This window comes from Periophthalmus magnuspinnatus, chromosome 22 (genome assembly GCF_009829125.3).
Source record: "Periophthalmus magnuspinnatus isolate fPerMag1 chromosome 22, fPerMag1.2.pri, whole genome shotgun sequence".
In the NCBI taxonomy this organism is placed as follows: domain Eukaryota; kingdom Metazoa; phylum Chordata; class Actinopteri; order Gobiiformes; family Gobiidae; genus Periophthalmus; species Periophthalmus magnuspinnatus.
In genome coordinates, this window is record NC_047147.1 from 4,119,338 (window position 1) to 4,138,651 (window position 19,314).

The 19,314-nt window shown below is 40.2% G+C and overlaps 2 protein-coding genes across 2 annotated transcripts; one reads left to right on the forward strand and one right to left on the reverse strand.

Moving 5' to 3' along the window:
• Window positions 1-532: 532 nt before the first annotated feature.
• On the reverse strand, window positions 533-5,530 carry ddo (D-aspartate oxidase). The gene is made up of 4 exons (XM_033988517.2): window positions 5,344-5,530; window positions 2,759-2,867; window positions 2,054-2,230; window positions 533-1,303 (listed from the first exon to the last, which is right to left on the reverse strand). Exons 1-4 carry the CDS (start codon window positions 5,513-5,515, stop codon window positions 748-750), a joined length of 1,014 nt encoding a protein of 337 aa, XP_033844408.1. The 5' UTR covers window positions 5,516-5,530; the 3' UTR covers window positions 533-747.
• A 1,619-nt stretch (window positions 5,531-7,149) lies between these two features.
• On the forward strand, window positions 7,150-13,701 carry zbtb24 (zinc finger and BTB domain containing 24). The gene is made up of 8 exons (XM_033988647.2): window positions 7,150-7,193; window positions 8,132-9,051; window positions 10,213-10,324; window positions 10,887-11,054; window positions 11,215-11,298; window positions 11,380-11,463; window positions 12,376-12,457; window positions 13,021-13,701. The coding sequence occupies exons 2-8, from the start codon at window positions 8,152-8,154 to the stop codon at window positions 13,652-13,654; spliced, it is 2,064 nt and encodes a 687-aa protein (XP_033844538.1). The 5' UTR covers window positions 7,150-7,193; window positions 8,132-8,151; the 3' UTR covers window positions 13,655-13,701.
• Window positions 13,702-19,314: the final 5,613 nt, after the last annotated feature.

Sequence of the window (19,314 nt, forward strand, 5' to 3'; positions counted from 1 at the left end):
TCTGCCCCCTCTCCTCTGCCCCCTCTCCTCTGCTTCCTCTCATCTCCTCCCTCCCCTCTGCCCTCTCCTTTGCCCCTCCCCTCTGCCCCCTCTCCTCTGCCCTCTCCTCTGCTCCCTCTCCTCTGCCCCCTCTCCTCTGCTTCCTCTCATCTCCTCCCTCCCCTCTGCCCTCTCTCCTCTGCTCCCTCTCTTCCATAAACCTCCACTTTGGTCCTCCCCTCTGCCTCGTGCTCTCCTCCTCGGTACCTTATATTGCTTACATTGTGCCTGTTCTGTAAATGTGCAAACTGCCTCTGGATAAATGGGACTTAATGTAAATGGAACTAATGATTCAATAAAATAGCTTTTAGTAAAAGACAGATTTAGTGTCATGCATTACAATGATTCAAATTTAAGTTCAAAACACATGATTTATCATTATTTTACTTTCTTAAACAGAAAATCTATTTAAAAGACAAGCATTATTCTATTGAGTGTCACATAGAGAGACAAATATCGGTTTAACACAGGATATTTAAGGTCGATAGCCCATAGGCTCAAAAGTGCAAATATATTGGTCTATCTCTAGTTACATATACCAGTTAGAGGGAGGAATTTTTTTATTTTTTTGCCATAACAATTTCTCAATTTATTCCTTGCTTTTCATAGAATAACATTATCAAAATCAAATATGTGCATTTTATTATTTGTAGGTAAAAATATAAATCTTTCTACTGGACAGTGAGGTTATTCTCTAAACGTTTTTCTTCACAGTTTTGCCACTGGACGTATGTCTCGTAGACTCTGTGTGACCAGTCCGAGTGTGTCCACTGCACAGCCCCAGGCCAGCGTCACCCCCCACCCTCCATGTCCATAATTATGAACCACAGGGATGTTTTTACCTTTCGTTTTCATCACTCCTCGCTCTACTCTCGGACACTTCCTGCTTGGTCTTAGCCCCACCCATTTACTCAGAACTACAGCGTTTTCCAGTGATGGCTCTAGTTTTTTGCATCTCTCTAGAATCCCTGTCGTATCTTGTTCATCAATGTCCAGCCTCCAATCGTGCTCTTGTCTGGTCCCTCCCACTGTTACACTTTCAATGCCTGGATAAATGTAGGTTTTTCCATCGCTGTCGCGGATGAAATGTTGTATCCAGGGCGCAGATACTTTAAGGACCTGGCCTCTGACAGGAAAAACGGCGCTATCGTCGGCCAGTGCTTTGGAACCGAGGCCAGAGCAGTTCACGATCAGGTCAAAACCACAGAGTTCATTCAGACTGGACACGTGCCTCTGCTCCACGACACCACCAGCCTTTATGAACCTGAGAGAGAAGAGGATACTGTCGAGTTTTAAAAATGAACATGTAAAGTTACAATCATTTTAATTCCTAATAAACCAATATCACAAGACACATAACAGGGCAATAACGGATTAAATTATTTGGACAAAAATAAAGAATCTAGAACGATTTTGGAGACAAAACTGAAATCTGAATGCTAAAGTAATACAAGAACCCCACAAACTTCAGAACACAGGGGAGGGCATCTGACATACAATGGAAGGGCATCTGACATAAAATGGGAGGGCTTGCTAATTGTAATTTTGATTTGCTATTGTAACATTTAGCTAAAAAAAAGGGAACAACAATATACACTTTTTATACAGTCTACGGAGGAATGAATATTGTGGCTCCAAAAACGTGCAACATCAGACCAGTGCATTATTATGACTAATGTTATTTTGTTACCTGTAAATAGAAATTTTCTTTTATTTTTCTGACTTCTTTAACACAGTGAAATATGGTTTGTAGTTTTGTTCTATTGGGCTGGTCTGATTCTTTTAAACCACACAATCTCAGCAGAACAAAAGAACCCAGTGTCGTACCAGAGTCATACCAGAGTCATGCCAGTGTCGTACATGTGTTGTACCAGTGTCGTACCAGTGTTGTACATGTGTCGTACATGTGTTGTACCAGTGTCGTACATGTGTTGTACCAGTGTCGTACCAGTGTTGTACATGTGTCGTACATGTGTCGTACCAGTGTCGTACATGTGTTGTACCAGTGTCGTACCTGTGCTGTAGCCAAGGCAGGTATCTGGAGCACTCACACTTGAGTGTAGTGAAGACCTGACCAAAGCCATGCTCTGGAAACCTCTGCAGCTCCGAGGGGCTCATCTCCCTGAAGCCGATCACCAGGTCTGCCCAGAACGGCCTCTTCACCGCGGGCTCCTGCTTAAAGATCTGACACCTGAGGAGGCACAACCACACACGTATACAGATGATTTAGATTAGAGATTATTCAAACTTTTAAAACAACTGTGGGTTTCTGCTTAAAGATCTGACACCTGACACAGAGATATTATTTAGATTAGAGATAAATCAATGTATCGGTTATCGGCCTTAAATCTCCAGCAAACAAAGAATACACACTCCGTATCTGACCCAAACAGCACTCACCAGACTACACCTGCAGGGGGAGCTCATGCAAAAACTACTATTTATGCACAAAAAAGTACTAGGAAAAAAAGCATTTATATAAAGACAGATTAAACTTGGGAAACATGAGTTTAATCTGACTTTTTACAGAGAAATACCAAAAAAATACCAGATCTTCAGCTCCCTCTGTCACTTCTGTCTTCTGCTGTCCCATAGGAATCCTCATCATCAAAATACAATAATTATTTGACTATACAAGTTTTGGTTGACAAAGACTCAGACTCGAGACTACACAGGACCACAGCCCTAAAGCTCATTCTTCTAACTGCCAGATACAGACCCAGAGCTGAGCATGACTCCGGCGTGCGGGGCCTGGGCTGAGTGAGCGATCTGCAGAAGGTGATTGAAGCTGTCTTTAAACCAGCGCCTCTGCCGCTCCACTGGGATCTCTGAAAACACACAAACAACTTAAGACCACATGTGTTTGGGCTTATCACTCTCAATGCATGTGTGTGTCATTCAACGCTTTAAAAACGCTTTAAAATCTGATTTTGTGTTTATTGTGTGCAACTCTACAGCAGAAAATTGCAGAATGCAGTTAAATTTACTTCACAACTTCATGCATTTTAAAACACATTGCTTTAAAGCTGCACACGTTGTTTTAAAGATGCACTGTGTAACATTTCTTAAGCTGTTATTGCTTTGCCGATTCCTTTGTTAATATGGCACTAAATCTGTGTGACTCCATACCTGTTTTGAATCATTAAATGAATACTTGGCTTTAGTAGAGTGACCTAATTTCAGATCACACCAACAAGATTAAAACAGCCACAGCTCTTTGTGTCAAGTCCTGGCTCACTCAGTGTGGCCCTCAGAGTAATTCACAATGTATCAAGAGTTTAAACAAATGTCTTCTTACTTAGTCATAATTAAAATTAGCTGGAAAATACTGTGATAAAAGGTCTTTTGATGTGTGTTTTAGAGTTTGTATGGTCCAGATACAGTGGGGCGAAAAAGTATTAGTCAGTCACCAATTGTACAAGTTCTGTCACTTGAAAAATTAAAAATTTGAGAGATACCTGTAATTTTCATCACAGGTTCACTTCATCTATGAGAGACAGAATAGGGGGAAAGAATCCAGGAAATCACATTGTAGGATTTTTATATGAATTAATTGGTAAATTCTTCGGTAAAATAAGTATTTAGTCACCTACAAACAAGCAAGATTTCTGGCTCTCACAGACCTGCAACTTCTTTAAGAAGCTCATCTGTCCTCCACTCGTTCCCTGTATTAATGGCACCTATTTGAACTCATTATCAGTATAAAAGACACCTGTCCACAACATCAAACAGCCAAGACTCCAAACTCCACTATGGCCAAGACCAAAGAGCTGTCAAAGGAACCACAAACAAATTTCTAGACCTGCACCAGACTGGGAAGACTGAATCTGCAATAGGTGCAGCTTGGTGTGAAGAAATCAACTGTGGGAGCAATTATTAGAAAATGGAAGACATACAAGACCACTGATAATTTCCCTCATACGGCTTCACGCAAGATCTCACTCTGTTGGGTCAAAATGACCACAAGAATGATGAGCAACAATCCCAGAACCACACGGGGGGACCTAGTGAATGACCTGCAGAGAGCTGGGACCAAAGTAACAAAGGGACCATCAGTAACACACTACACCGCCAGGGACTCAAATCCTGCAGTGCCAGACGAGTCCTCCTGCTTAAGCCAGTACATGTCCAGGCCTGAAGTTTGCTAGAGAGCATCAGGAAGAGGACTGGGAGAATGTCATATGGTCAGATGAAACCAAAATAGAACTTTCAGCATGACAATGATCCCAAGCACATCACCCGAGCAACGAAGGAGTGATTTTGTAAGAAGCATTTCAAGGTCCTAGAGGGGCCTAACCAGTCTTCAGATCTCAGCCCCATAGAAAATATTTGGAGGGAGTTGAAAGTCTGTGTTGCCCAGCGACAGCCCCAAAACATCACTGCTCTAGAGGAGATCTGCAGGAGGAATGGGCCAAACTACCAGCAACAGTGTGTGAAAACCTTGTGGAGACTTACAGAAAACATTTGACCTCTGTCATTAAGTATAGAGATGAACTTTTGTTATTGACCAAATACTTATTTTCCACCATAATTTACAAATAAATTATTTAAAAATCAGACAATGTGATTTTCTGGATTTTTTTTCTCATTCTGTCTCTCATAGTTGAAGTGAAACTATGATGCCCCACTGTAACAGTTAGGACTTATGTGCTAAAGAAACTCTCGTTGGACTGAAGACACATGCTGCCAATCGGTTTGTCAAATAAAAATGGGGCGTGGCAAAAGCTCTCAAAACTATTACCAGTACTCTGAGTATCTGCCACAAACTGCACTCACAAGACTACACCTGCAGGGGGCGCTCATGCAAAAAACTACTATTTTTGCAGAAAACCTGGTCCAAATACCAAACTGTTAAACTGCAATGTCCCACTTTATGTACAACTAATCAGTGTTCTCTGGTTTAGACTATGGATGTAAAAATGATATTGGTAACTTACGTCTCAGTTATGTTTTAAAAAAGGTATATTTTGGTACAGTTATGCAGTAGCTACAATTGAGTAAAAATCACCTCGAACCTTATATTTGTCTATTGATATTGAAAGGGATTCAATGTAAACAGAAATGTCCATTTAAATGTCCATGTCCATTTATATATATACAGTATATGGTTTCTAAATCTTCAGCTCACTTACTCACTTGTTCTTTCTGCTGTTGTCCTATATAAATCCTTATGATAAAAATACATTGATGACCCCAGCCTAACCCTAATAGCAATAATAAAAATCCCACTATCATTATTTGAATACTTTCCTGCGCATAGTTATTCACATAAATTGTTCCTATTCAAACCCACTCTGTCGTTACCATGAAACTCGGCTGCAAAGAAAATCCCGGCCGCTCCGTCGCTGGTTGTGTCAGGACTAAACTTTTCTGCGATGATCGTCACAGCAGCATTTGGGAGCGACTCTGCGATACAAACCGCAGAGCTAAACCCGATGACGCCAGCTCCAACCACAGCAACCTTCACCTGCGGCATCTTCCATTGATGTGGAAGAACACCAGACAAAACAAACGCATTAAACACTAATCTGAAGAGTTGAATTTTAACAACATGGTTTCAAAGTACAAAGATTAAACCAGGACAATGACTTACTAAAGCTGTTTGAGGGTATAATAATGATAACTGCAAATGAACTGGATTACATAATAAAGAACAAAAGGCTTTAAAAGTTCATCAGCGCTGCTATCGCCTGAAGCTATCGCTCTTTCAGTTTTTATCAGGAAAGTTGTTCTACTTGACTTTGAGGAACTCTGGAAAAGTATGTAGCTATCTGGAGGCACATCATCTATAAAGTTCCACGGAAATAGCAGGATTGGGAACAGTCTCTATGGAGATATATACATTTTATGCTACATAGGCCTGTCACAATAACACATTTAGAAGTGGTATATGTCGCTCATGTAAATAAAGATGATAAACTAATTTATGCCACTGACACAAACCAAAAAGCAGATTTAAAGCACAAAAACTATTCTAAATCTACAATATTGTTAAAAATCATGAGCTGCAAGAAATAAACAGCAGAATGAAACACTTTGTCATTAATTTGAGTCTGTAATGAGTCAGACATCAGTCAAACCTTTACAGTTTAAATCTGATCATATAGCCACAAAATAATCACAAATGTCCTAGTAGAGCAAAGAAAAACTAACACGATAAACACTGACTCCAAAATGATATAGTTCCATCTTTTACATATAGAACCATAAATTGAAATAGTGATTATAGTAACAGGCTGAATGTCATACTGTGGAATATTACAGCCAAAGCAACAACATTTCCATGGAAACAAGCACTATAATTCCCTAACCCTAAGCCAAGAGTCAGGTCTGTGGAGATGCAAGTCCGCTCAGAGTAAGGACGCACATTTTCCAGTGTAATAGATGGGAGGTTTAAGAGAGGATTAACTAAATCAGATCAAATCAAAATAATTTTGTGATTTGATGTAAAAGTCTATAGTTATATGAATATTTTTTTATTTTATTTTATTTATTTATTTTTTACCATAACGTGGTTACGCTGTTACACCAAAAAATAAAAAAATAAATAAATAAAATAAAAAAATAAAATAAAAAAAATGACAATACATTTTATATTAATGTAGGCTAAATACTATTGTTGGCTTTAACCTTCAGTGCTTTGATAAACACATTATTATTATTATTACTCTTTCCCTCCTTATATACCTGTCTATAGGTTATGCATTATTTTAGAAGTATTTCAGTCTTAAGTCATGCGGGGAAATATCGAGTAAAATAAATAATAGAATAATATATAACGTATTACATAAACATTAACTTTAACATAACTTTAACTTAAACATAAACAGCTTAAAATAAACTAATTAGAAGCTGCCAGACTCGTTCACCGACCTTATGCTGCAGTAGTAAACAAAACTCTTCTCTGATATAATTATTACAATTCGGTTGAATATATCGTGTTTTTACTCCAAAATTCAGCCATCAGGACCTGCAAAATTAATATATTGAAAACCCACAGGTCGAAGCCTAAATGTCTCGTCTTAAAAGTGAGAAGTTCAATTGTGAGCTAATTAAACGCAGTAGCAGAATTGGCTTCGGGTCAGCTGTTGGAAATCTCGTCCGGTCACGCGAGAATACAGCTCAGTTCTCGATGTTCATGTGCTGAAAAGACGGTAAGGTCCTAAAAGCTCGCTACTGTGAAATACACCGCGAAATTGCAAGCTTCTAAACTTTCATTTTAGTGCATCTTTTTTGTCGTTTTATTGTTTGCTATGAACTGTAAAAATATCCGTAATGTAAAGGGCGTAAATAGACGGAAATGTGTCGATGTAGCCTTCTTGCTAACATAACAGAGGCGCGCGTGCAGAGGGCTGTGTAACTGCAAAGACCTTTTATATTTAGTCAACTTTTGTAGGGATTTCAAAAATGTATTTGTAGATTCATTAAAATAAGAAAACTATTACAGCTACTTATACAAAAATAATAAATTATGTAGTCTCTAGATTTTATCCCAAAAATGTAACAATGAATGAAAAACTGAATTGAAAATGATTAGCCAACGTCATTTTAAAGATGTACTGTGTAACTTTTCTGGTAAAGGGTCCATCACCTGCTTGCCTCCATGGAGAGATGTTATAAAGTATCCCACAGTATGACATTAAACTCGTTTATTTCCATAGAGACTAGAGAGGAGAGGTTAAAGGTCAGATCTATGGAGACTGGAGCCTGCTCACAGTAAAGGATTTATTTAAGATAAAAACCTGTAATAAAATAAATGCTAAATACATTTATTTACAATGAATGCCATTATAATTTAATGTCACACTGTGGAACAATCCAGGCAAAGCATAACATTTCCATGGAGGCGTGCAGGTGGCTGACCCTCACCAGAAAAGTTACACAGTGCACCTTTAGCTTAATATTTTATAATGAAGAAGTGCTTATCATGTAGCAGCAGTAGCAGTAGTAGTAGCAGTAATAGTAGTAGTGGTGTTAGGCCTAGTTTATATTGAGTTCTTGCTTGTTTTTATACCAGTAATAGTTCATCTTACCTGAGTTCTTCGCCTGTTATGTTTCCTGTATAACGATTTATCTCTTTTTCCATTTTCAGAACCCGACTTTGGAGACAAGATGCTTCCTCTTCATTCAGAAAATCACAAACTAAACATTTTAAAGAAATTGGAGCAGTTCAGAACCAAAGGACTCCTGTGTGACGTCGACATCGAGGTGGACCACAGACTTTTCAAAGTCCATCGAACTTTTCTGGCCGCGAGCAGTGAATATTTCCTCCAGCTGTTCACCTCACAGTCCCCAACCAACCACACCACGCTCAAAATGGACGACATGGCTGCAGACATGTTCTCGTTTGTCATAGATTTCATTTACACTGGCCACATTTCTATAGAAGAAAAGCAAACAGAGCAACTACTGGCTGCAGCTACAAGACTAGAAGTGAAAGGTTTGATTGAGGAGCTTACAGATGTTGTGAGCAAAAGTCAAAATGGAAAAACGAAAGTAACAAAAGTGACGACTCGTAAAAGAGGTAGACCAAGGAAACTCCAGCAAAATGAGATGAAGAGAGTGCCAGAAGAACGCTGCGAAAAGGAGAGGGGAGATGGGAAACAAAGTGGAGAACGCTGCAAAAAGGAGAGGGGGGATGGGGAACGAGGGGGAGAACGCTGCGATGACAAGAGGGGACATAGGGAACGAGGTGGAGAATGCTGTGAGGACAAAAGGGGAAATAGGGAACGAGGTGGAGAACGCTGTGAGGACAAAAGGGGAGATGGGGAACGAGGTGGAGAGCGCTGCGATGACAAGAGGGGAGATGGGGAACGAGGTGGAGAACGCTGCGATGACAAGAGGGGAGATGGGGAACAAGGTGGAGAACGCTGCGATGAAGAGAGGGGAGATGGGGAACGAGGTGGAAAACGCTGTGACACCAAAGAGCTCCAAACCAAACGCCAGATTAAAGTGCCACTAAAGTATAAACTCTTCACTTTGGGACAAGAAGAAACCAGCAAACACCAGAAGGTCTTGTTGACTTTTACACAGATTTGATGTTTTTGTTTACAGTGGTCCCTAACACCCCTCACCACACACTTTATACACTTCTCACACAGGCATTAACATTTTCTCACATTTCTCTCTTGTTTTAACTCTCTCAAAGTTCAAACCTGCGTAGGTGCCTTTGTCGGTGTAGAACATTTCATCGACTTTGTGGGGGAGAAAACTTGAGAGTCCCTTAGCCAATCACGACGCAGAACACAATTCATGCCCATACACTGTCAAAAAGCATATAAAATTGTGCAAAAAATCTGAGAAACAGCAAGACCACGAAAGGTGAACTGTAATATAGTGAGAGACAATTGTATTTCTGTTCAAATTATAATTTAAATAATATAATATTGTCCTTCTTCTTTTAATGTATTTTAAATAATTTATACACATTACATATCTGTGTACTCAGTAAGCCTGGTTTCCATGGAGACAAGCTGGTGGCGGACCCACACTAGAAAAGTTACATAGTGTAACTTCATGTTAATATATTGTAGTGAAGAAGCGCTTATCATGTCAGTAATAGATTCACAACAGTAAACTGTAGTAGTAGGAGGAGGAGGAGGGGGAGAATGAGACGAAGGAGGAGGAGGAGGAGAGGAGCAGCATTAGCAGTAGTAATAGTAGTAGCAGTTGTAGTAGCAACAGTAATAGTAGTAGTAGTAGTAGTAGTAGCAGTTGCAGTTGTACTTATTAGGGCTGTCAAAAGTATTAATACTCAGGTACAAACTGATAGCAAAACCAGTATCAAAACTACATAAAAAGATTCCTTCTAAAATAAATGGAATCTTTCCTGAATATATTTAGGTTTGGCTCTGTACCAAACCAGAGCTTGTAGTAATTTTAAAGTACTATTGCATATTGTGTATTTTATTAGTATCTAGTATCAAACTTGCACTTGCCTGTTATCCAGTTAGAATGCAGAATGAGCTCCTCCCTTTGGGTTGCCAGACGCTACAACTAAAACCAGCTTGTGATTAACCAAAATGTCTCTGCATGAAATGATGTGTCCCGAGGATCTGACTGATTACATCCAGCCTCAGTTGTTATTGCATTTTTAAGCCAGAAGGAGGCACATGTCACAGATTTGAATTCCTCCACTATGAGATCAACAATGTTTTGTCTTTTTTATTTTAGGTGAAGAGAGGAAGAAAGAGGAAGTACCCAAACACCGAGGCCAGATGTGACCAGTGCGACAAAGTTTTTAAAAATCACCTATTCCTCACCATCCATCAGAGAACGCACACAGGTAACACACACACAGGTAACACACACACAGGTAACACACACACAGGTAACACAAGGTTTACAGGTCCATGTGACTCTGGTCTCTGATCTCTGTTCTAATGTTGTTTCCTCATCACAAACAGACCTGGAGTTGTGTTTTGTTTCATTCACACATTTAACACACAAACCCTGCAGATTTAGGAGTTCATCACCTTGTGATGTCATCATGTGGTAATACAGGAAGTGCTCCACTGTGTTTTTAAACTCCATAGATTTTCACAAGAATTAATAATGATTTCAGGCCTGGAATTGACAATCTACTGAACTGAAGGTAAAAGGAGCTGTTAACTTGAAAACCACCACTTCATGACATCACAAAGTGGGTCAGAGCATTTTGAGCTTGGAGATGATTGACGAACTAATAATAAAGGGTTATTCGAACACGTGTGAATGAAACAAAATATAACTCCAGGAGGAAACAGCTTTAGAGCATGGATTAAATCTACAAGAGTCAGTTTTTTGTAATAGAGATGCTTTAAAACAATGCTTGTTCGAGAATGTGAATAAATGTCTCTCTATCCCAGGTGAGAAGCCTTTTACATGCTCAGTGTGTGGCCACAGCTTCACTCAGAAACACAGCCTGATCGTCCACCAGAGGGCGCACACGGGGGAGCGACCTTTCGTCTGTTCAGTTTGTAACAAAGCGCTGTGCACCAAGAACTCCCTGCAGGACCACATGAAGCTACATGAAGGTAAAATGATCAAAATGTCAGGACGCAACATAATAATCAGGTCGCAGTTTCAGTTTTGTGTGCTCAGTGTATTATATAGGTGTGGATTATGTTCATTTCTGAATAATATCTGTGAGTCTCTGGTACATTTCTTGTTAAAAATTACAATTTTATTTTGTAGATAACAAGTCCTTCAGCTGTGATAAGTGCGATCGGACTTTCACTCAAAAACGGCAGCTCAAAAGTCACTACAGAGTCCACACAGGTCTGACGCAGGGTTCATTCAGTCTAAATACAGTTAAAATCATGTGTAATGATAATTAATTTTTTATTTCATTTATTTCAGATAAGTCGTTACCTGAATGTGCTGAGTGTCACCACAAGTTTCTGGACACGGCGCAGCTGAAGAAACACCTCAGGACTCACACTGGTAAAACACTTGGATTTAACAGTAAATGGTCAGACTTTTATACAGCACTTTTTCACCTTCAAGACACTCAAAGCGCTTCATCAAGGAACCACTCCCCCCTTCACACACATTCAAATACCAGCATTCACAGATACCGGGGACGAGGGGGGTTAAGTGTCTTATCCAAGGACACAGCCACAGCGTTCATCTGTGGGAGCTGGAACTGCACCGCCAACCTGCGGGTCAGGGGATCTGACCACTCAACTTATGACGTTTTTATGGCGAGAACAGGATTCGAGCCACCAACCTTCAGCTCAGTGGACAAACACTCTACCAACTGAGCCACTGTCACCGCTGTCGTAAAATGAATGCTCTTTGTCACATTATTATTAATTAAAAATACCTAAATTCAGAATCATTTTTTTTTTTAGTTGAGAAACATGTGTGATTTTATTTGGGCCTAGAGCGTTTGTGTTAATGAAGCGTTCTTGGCTCTTTGGTATGTAATCTATTTAAATTATAAACAGAAAAATCACCTTTTAGTTGCCTGGCAAATCCAGACTGATCTGTGTCTGCATGTTTTACACAGACTGATCTCAGTCTTGTCAGTCACCTCAGATTAACAGAGTTTAAACCTTCTTGCATTGATTCTGCAGAAATCCTCCATGTTTTTTTGTCCCTGTGATGTTTTTGTCCTTTATTTTTTCTGATACGGACCGTTCCTGATTGTCTAATCCACCGGTCAGTCACACCCATTTGAACACCAGAGATTCTCTGGTGACCAGACTCACATCTGTACTGAATGGTATTGAAGTGTGTTCTGGACCCAGGGAAACCTTTCAGTGGATTCAAGTGAAAATCAATTTGCTGATCATTTTAACTTTTGAAATAAGATATACATATAACCATCTGTGCATCTGTCGTTGCTTTCAGGAGAGAAGCCTTTCACCTGTGAAATTTGTGGGAAGTGTTTCACCACTAAGTCCACTCTGCAGACGCACATCAGGATACACAGGTGAGAAACACAGGACGAACTCTGTACCTGATTTTTACATCTTAAAAGAAACAGAACTAGTTCATTTTAAACATTTTGCAATGGTCCAAAGATATTTCTCACTTACCTTATGCATTCAGAACATCCTAATTATTCACCACAATGAGTTTATAAGCACTTTTCACAACTCTCAGAGGCCAGTGTGGAGTTATGCTATTGCAATAATGCTAACAACAACTAGCATGCTAAGTGTGGACTTCCTAAATCTCAGACTATTAACAATAATAGATGCAACAGCACACAGTGGACTTATTTTGACATTAAGAGCTGCTTGTACAATATATCTATCATGAGACAAGAAACATTTAGCTCAACTACATGGGGAAAATAACAGCTACACTCCTTTAAAGTCCTTTGAGGTCCTTTAAGCTTCTTTAAGGTCCTTTAAGATCCTTTTCATTTTTGTGTGACACTTGAACCTCAGTTGTCACATCAGGGCACATTTGTTTGATCAGGGTATTGATAAATTTTAAGATTTTAAGTTTTGTAAATATTTCAAACTTCTGACTTCATTGTAATTTCAGAGGCGAAAAGCCATTCGAATGCCACCTTTGTCAGAAGTCCTTCTCTGACCCCAGCGCTCGTAGACGACACGTGGCCTCGCATTCGGGCAAGAAACCTTTCAGCTGTTCCTCCTGTAACTTATCTTTCACTCGTCTGGACAATCTAAAGAGCCACACCAAAACTCACAACAAGGAGCCTCCATCTTCAACCCAGGACCAGGGAACTGACAATATACTGGAACTACAGCCTTTCCCCCCCGGAGCAGAGGAGATCCAGCTGGTCGTGAGCGCCGATAATGTTAATTTTGTGCCAGGACAGGACCAAAGCATCACACTCCTGACTCAGAACTTACCCAATCTGGCTGTGGTGGCTCAAAGTGATCAGACGTTGGACCAGTCAGAGCAGATGCATGTGATCACGTTGAGTAAAGAGGCTATGGAGCAGCTGCAGGTTTTGCCGAGTGTTCCCAGTTTAACTCCAGGAGCAGAGGAGCCGGGACAAACCATTCACATCAACAGTCAAAGTGCACAGGCCATATCCATCAGCCAGACGACCCAGCAGCTCACAGCCAATCACATCCAAGGACAGACCTTTCAGATCCAGGCAGGAACTGTGTCCTACCTCTACACCACAGGCCTGCCCCAGGACAGCTGACAGACAGGTTACACCTGGGGTATGGTCTAGACCTGGTCTAGACCTGGTTTAGCCTCCTAGGACCTGGTGTCCACATATGTGGACTGCACATTTTGGGTTGTCTAGGTTTTTTTGGGTTGTCTTTTTTTTGGTAAAGGCATATGTCTTCCTACTCCTGTCAGCAGCACTTCACATGAGACACATGAGGCACAATTGTTATTTCTCATTTTGTTCTTACATTCAGGACAAATGCTGCTCTGTTCAGGGTCTTAATAGTTTTTGCAAATAATTATTCAAATGTTTTATCAAAATTATTAAAAACGTCCACATATGAAGACTTTTTTTTGCATTACTTTTCTCAGAAACTACATAATCTAAAAAGATAATGCTTTGTTTTTCTGCATCCTCATCCTCATCAAGTCCCAATCAGCCCAAAGAACAAAGAGAAATTAATAAAGCATATCATGCAAGAGCTTGAGTCTTAAGAGGTTAGACCTGGTTTAGACCTAAGTCTAAGTCACGGCTGACTGCACGAGTCAACTGTACTACAACATTTGTGGCAGCAAAACAAATAAAATATATTGGTATTTATTATCCTTTTCCTCCTCCTCCTCTCCTCCTCCGTCATGACTCATGCAGACACTCTACACCTTCAGGTGCTGCTCACACAGATCCACTGATGCACAGCAGCTCCATTAAACAGACCAACAACCAACAGACACAACAAGATCACTTTATTAGATTATATAAGATTAAAGGGGCACTATGTAACTTTTCCATGGAGATGTTATTTTGTCTGGAATGTTCCACAGTATGGATTTAACATATCTATCTTGCATGAATTCAGTGTTTTAAAGCTCTAAAATACATTAAAAAGCATGCATTACTGCTGTGCCTCTCCACAGATCTGATCTGTAATTTGGCCTGGTGGAGATAGATGCACTTAATTCCATGCATTGTAACTTTCCAGCCAAAGCGATAACATCTCTGTGGAGACCAGCAGGTGGCGCTGCATCAAATATATGTTAATTAATAAAATACAGGACAGATTCTCAAACATCTTTCAGGTTCAGTGTCAACATACAACATAACAGATGATTAATGTTCATGTAGAAATGACGACCTGTATGACTCCCTGGGCCTCAGTGAATAAACAAGAATAAAGGAGATAGGACCTAGGAGATAGGACCTAGGAGACAGGACCTAGGAGATAGGACCTAGGAGACAGGACCTAGGAGACAGAACCTAGGAGACAGGACCTAGGAGACAGGACCTAGGAGACAGGAGTTAAAACATAACTGTGTAGTGTTACGCTCGTGTCAGGTGGATCTGCCTCCAGCACCTTGTCAAAACGCTGCCTCCAAAAGTCATGTTTCTTAATAATATTTACACTTTTGTCTCTATGATCCACATCATTAAACTCAGAAAAGATCAGAACCTAAACTCCAATGTAATGTAAATAAATGGATCCTTTAAAAAAAACACTATTGCTTCACTATCACTATAACTAGATGAATAACATTAGAAAATGTATAATTATTAATACATTTTTAAAAACTCACATCATAACATTAAGACTAAATGTAAGACTGTGTAGGCCTGTAACTGCAGCTTTATAACATTAAAATGAATGTAACCAGTAATTGAGTGTTTTTTTCTTAGGTTAAACTTTTTTGAAACACCTTGTCCTACATGAGGTAGATCTGATAGGACTTCATCATGCATTTTTCATTTCTGAGTCATAAAACGGCTCCTTTAATCAAATACGATGTCACTGACACAGAGGAGAGTGGCCTTGTTTACCTCATCTCTCACACTCACATGCTGTTCAAAGTTTAAGTCCTGCTCCATGTTCAAAATGTGGTTCCTTTGTGAAGTTATGACCATCTATTGCATCTTTAATAATATTGACTGTTGTTTTGAAACAAGTTTAAAGGTCCTATATTACACAAAGCTTTAATCCATGTTTTAATGCTGTTCCCTCCTCAAAAACAGACCTGGAGTTGTGTTTTGTTTCATTCACACATGTTTGAGTAACACTTTATTGTTAGTTAGCTTTGTTGCACCTTATGATGTCATGAAGTGGCAGTTAACAGCTCCTTTTACCTGTACTTCAGTAGCGATCGGCAAGTCCAGGGCTGAATTCATCCACGTGATTCTAGTAAAGGTGGATGGAGTTTAAAAACACAGTGGAGCACTTCCTGTATCACCACATGACATCCCAAGGTGGAACAGAGTGTTTTCTGTTTGAGAGAAGAACTCAGTCTAAATCTGCAGGTTTGTGTGTTAAACATGTGTGAATGAAACAAAACACAACTCCAGGTCTGTTTGTGATGAGGAAACATTAGAACTGAGATCAGAGAGCAGTGCATTATGGGTCCTTTAAGTTTTCTTATTATAGAGCTTACAAGACTCTACTTCTAGTCCATCTCTACTGCCCCCTCTGGTCACTCTCCTGTTGTGCATGTTAAACATCCCCCTCGCTGATGATGGCTGCTGTCATCACACTGTGCTCTGGTGTGTCACAGTCGACACAGGTCACACTGATGGACTCAAGTGTAAACACCAGAGCACATGTTTACACACTGGCAATGACATGTCTCTGATTCTAATTTGGATCATATAAATTAATTTAAAAGAGCACTGTGTAATTTTTCCGGGGGAGGGTACGCAGCCGACCTATCTGCAGCATGTTATTGCTTTGTCCTGAATGTTCCACAGTATCACATTAAAGGGCCCATACATAGACTGTATATATACAAGCTTTTTAACACACGGGCCACAGTGGGTTCTAAAATTTGAGGGGGCCGGGCCATGATATATATATGTATATATTACATTAGAGATTTGGCCTGTGATGTGCAGCAAAGCATGAATATGCAAGGCTCAATGTACAAATTGTTTTCAAAATGCATTAATTCAATTAATAATTAATTTATAAAATTCCAGCTAAATAAACACAGCAGAAAAACTTACATTCACTTTTAAGTGCCAAAAGATCAACAACTTGTTGAAAAAGTAAATTGAACAAGGTTTATCCTTATGTATTTTAATAAAATTTGGTCACGTTTGGTGGGCCGGATTAACAAGCCCAAAGGGCCATGTGTGGCCCCTGGGCCATAGTTTGCCCATGTCTGGTATATATAAATTGACATAGCTAACCTGCTAGCCACCGCGTTCTAAATAGGAAGTGAGCATGGGCACATTTCCTGCTCCATTGACTTTGGCTCCAATTCACTTTACATTGAAAAACTGTGTCCCCTCTCTCTGTAACTGCTGCTGTCAGACTCGTCATTTTGATCTTACATGTTCGTATTAACCCGCTCTACCTGGTCCTGGGATTTTTATTTCACTATTGTCTGTAAATCAAGATAAGAACATTAATAACAGACAAATCAGGCACCTTCTTTCCCCAACGTTGCTCCTGCTAACATTCGCAGCAGGTTTGATTGAGAGAATTGCTCTCTCCCTGTTAAACCAGAGCAGTGCAGGTGGGAAGGGGTGTTGCCTTCAATGGCCTCGCTCAGGAAGGCTCTGCTATGATACTCGTTGTCAGAATTCCAAATATGGATCTTGGCTCCAAATTCACCCCTATAACTGCTCTAGTCTCGATGAACTTCATTTGACTGGAGCTGAACGCTGTGGGTGACGTCACACTCATTTCGCTTCTTTATACAGTCTGTAGGTCTATATTGCTCTGTTCTCTGATCTCTGTTCTAATGTTATTTCCTCATCACAAACAGACCTGGGGTTGTGTTTTGTTTCATTCACACATGTTTAACACACAAACCTTGCATATGAACATTACTAATATGTCAGAAAGTTTACACAGACGCTTGCTTTTTAAAAAATATTATATTATTGCATTTTTTATCAAATTATGTTGGTAAAGTTCTGTAAAAGTCTATTGTTTCACCTTCAAACTTGACATGAGCCTTAGAGCTGCTGCTCCTGTGGTTGACCTGGATTAAAGCCAGTGTGTACATGTTTAATTTGGATGTTCTGTCTCTGTCCCTTTAACAGCATCAGGCCGCACGGCCAAGCCAAACATCTGTGGGTTTAGTCTGAGTCTGTACACACTGAGGTCGTCTCCTGAGGGTCACCAAGAGACTCTGAAGGACAAGGAAATGCAGAGGACATTGTCTGCTATTTCATGAAATTGAATCTTTATAGTAAAATAAAGCAGCTCATTTTTTAGGTTTGTAATGCTGGTCTAGACCTAGTGTAAATTATATTTATTTTATTCAGACTTTTATAACTTCAATTTGAAGGAAACTCAATATTCGTGGGTTTCTGCATAGTTGGAATACTAGTTAATGCAAAACTAAATCTATCTGAATGAATGTTCCTCTGCTGTTGTTCTCCTGTTGTTCTCCTGTTCCTTTGCTGTCCCTCTGTTGTTCCTCTCCTTTTCATTTGCTATTCCTCTGCTGTTCCTCTCCTGTTCATTTATTGTTCCTCAGCTGTTCCTCTGTTGTTCCTCTCCTGTTCCTCTGCTATTCCTTTATGGTTCCTCTCCTGTTCATTTGCTGTTCCTCAGCTGTCCCTCTGCTATTCCTCTGCTGTTCCTCTCCTGTTCTTCTGCTCTTCTTCTACTGTTCCTTTGCTGTTCCTTAGCTGTTCCTCTGCTCTTCCTCTACTGCTCCTCTCCCTTTCCTCTGCTGTTCCTCTCCTTTTCCTCTCCGGTTCTTCTCCTGTTCATTTGCTGTTCCTCTGCTATTCCTCTCCTGTTCATTTGCTGTTCCTCTCCTGTTCCTCTCTTTTTCTCTGCTGTTCCTCTCTGTTTCTCTCCTTTTTCTCTCCTGTTCCTCTCCTTTTCCTCTACTGTTCCTCAGCTGTTCCTCTCTTGCTGTCTGCTGTAGAGGCTGATCAGGTATAATCAGGATGCCACAGGTAATGTCGGCTCAGCTCCATCCATTATTCACAGCCTTGTTCCATTGGAGAGCCGCAACTTTAGCCTCTGCTGCGACTCGGCCATGGCTAATTCATGAGGAGAAGTGTACCGCAACAAGCGACAAAGGCACTGGGACAGAAATGAGGAATACTATTACTATTACTATACTATACTATTACTATACTGACCAAAGATGTATGTCCTGGTTTTGGGAGTGTCCTTATTACAATAATTAGATCATCTGGGAATCTTTAAATGCATCAGTTTAGAAGTTCAGGTGTAGACAGTGGCTCAGTGGTTAGAGTGTTGGTCCCCCAACCCGAAGGCCGGAGGATCGAGTCCGGCTCAGACCAAGTTCTGTCGTTGTGTCCTGCGCAAATGTGTGTGCGTGAATGATAGGTGGTGGTCGGAGGGGCCGATGGCGCAGATAGGCAGCCTCGCTTCTGTCAGTCTGCCCCAGGGCAGCTGTGGCTATAATAGTAGTTTACCATCACCAAGTGTGGAAATGAATGAATAATGACTGTAGTGTAGCGCTTTGAGAGGCTATGAAAAGCGCATTAGAAGTGTAAGCCATTATTATTATTATTATTTTAAGTCAGTGCTCCAGTCCTAGGTTTGATTCCCAGATCGAGTTTGGAGTTTGCATGTTCTCCCTGTCTTTGTTTTCTATATAACTTATAATGACGCAGCACTTGTTTTTATTCAAGAAGCTGTTGGGGAAATATTTTGGTGAGAGCCAAATAAGAGGTCTGGGGTCAAACAGTTGTCTGCTGGAGAGAGATGGATG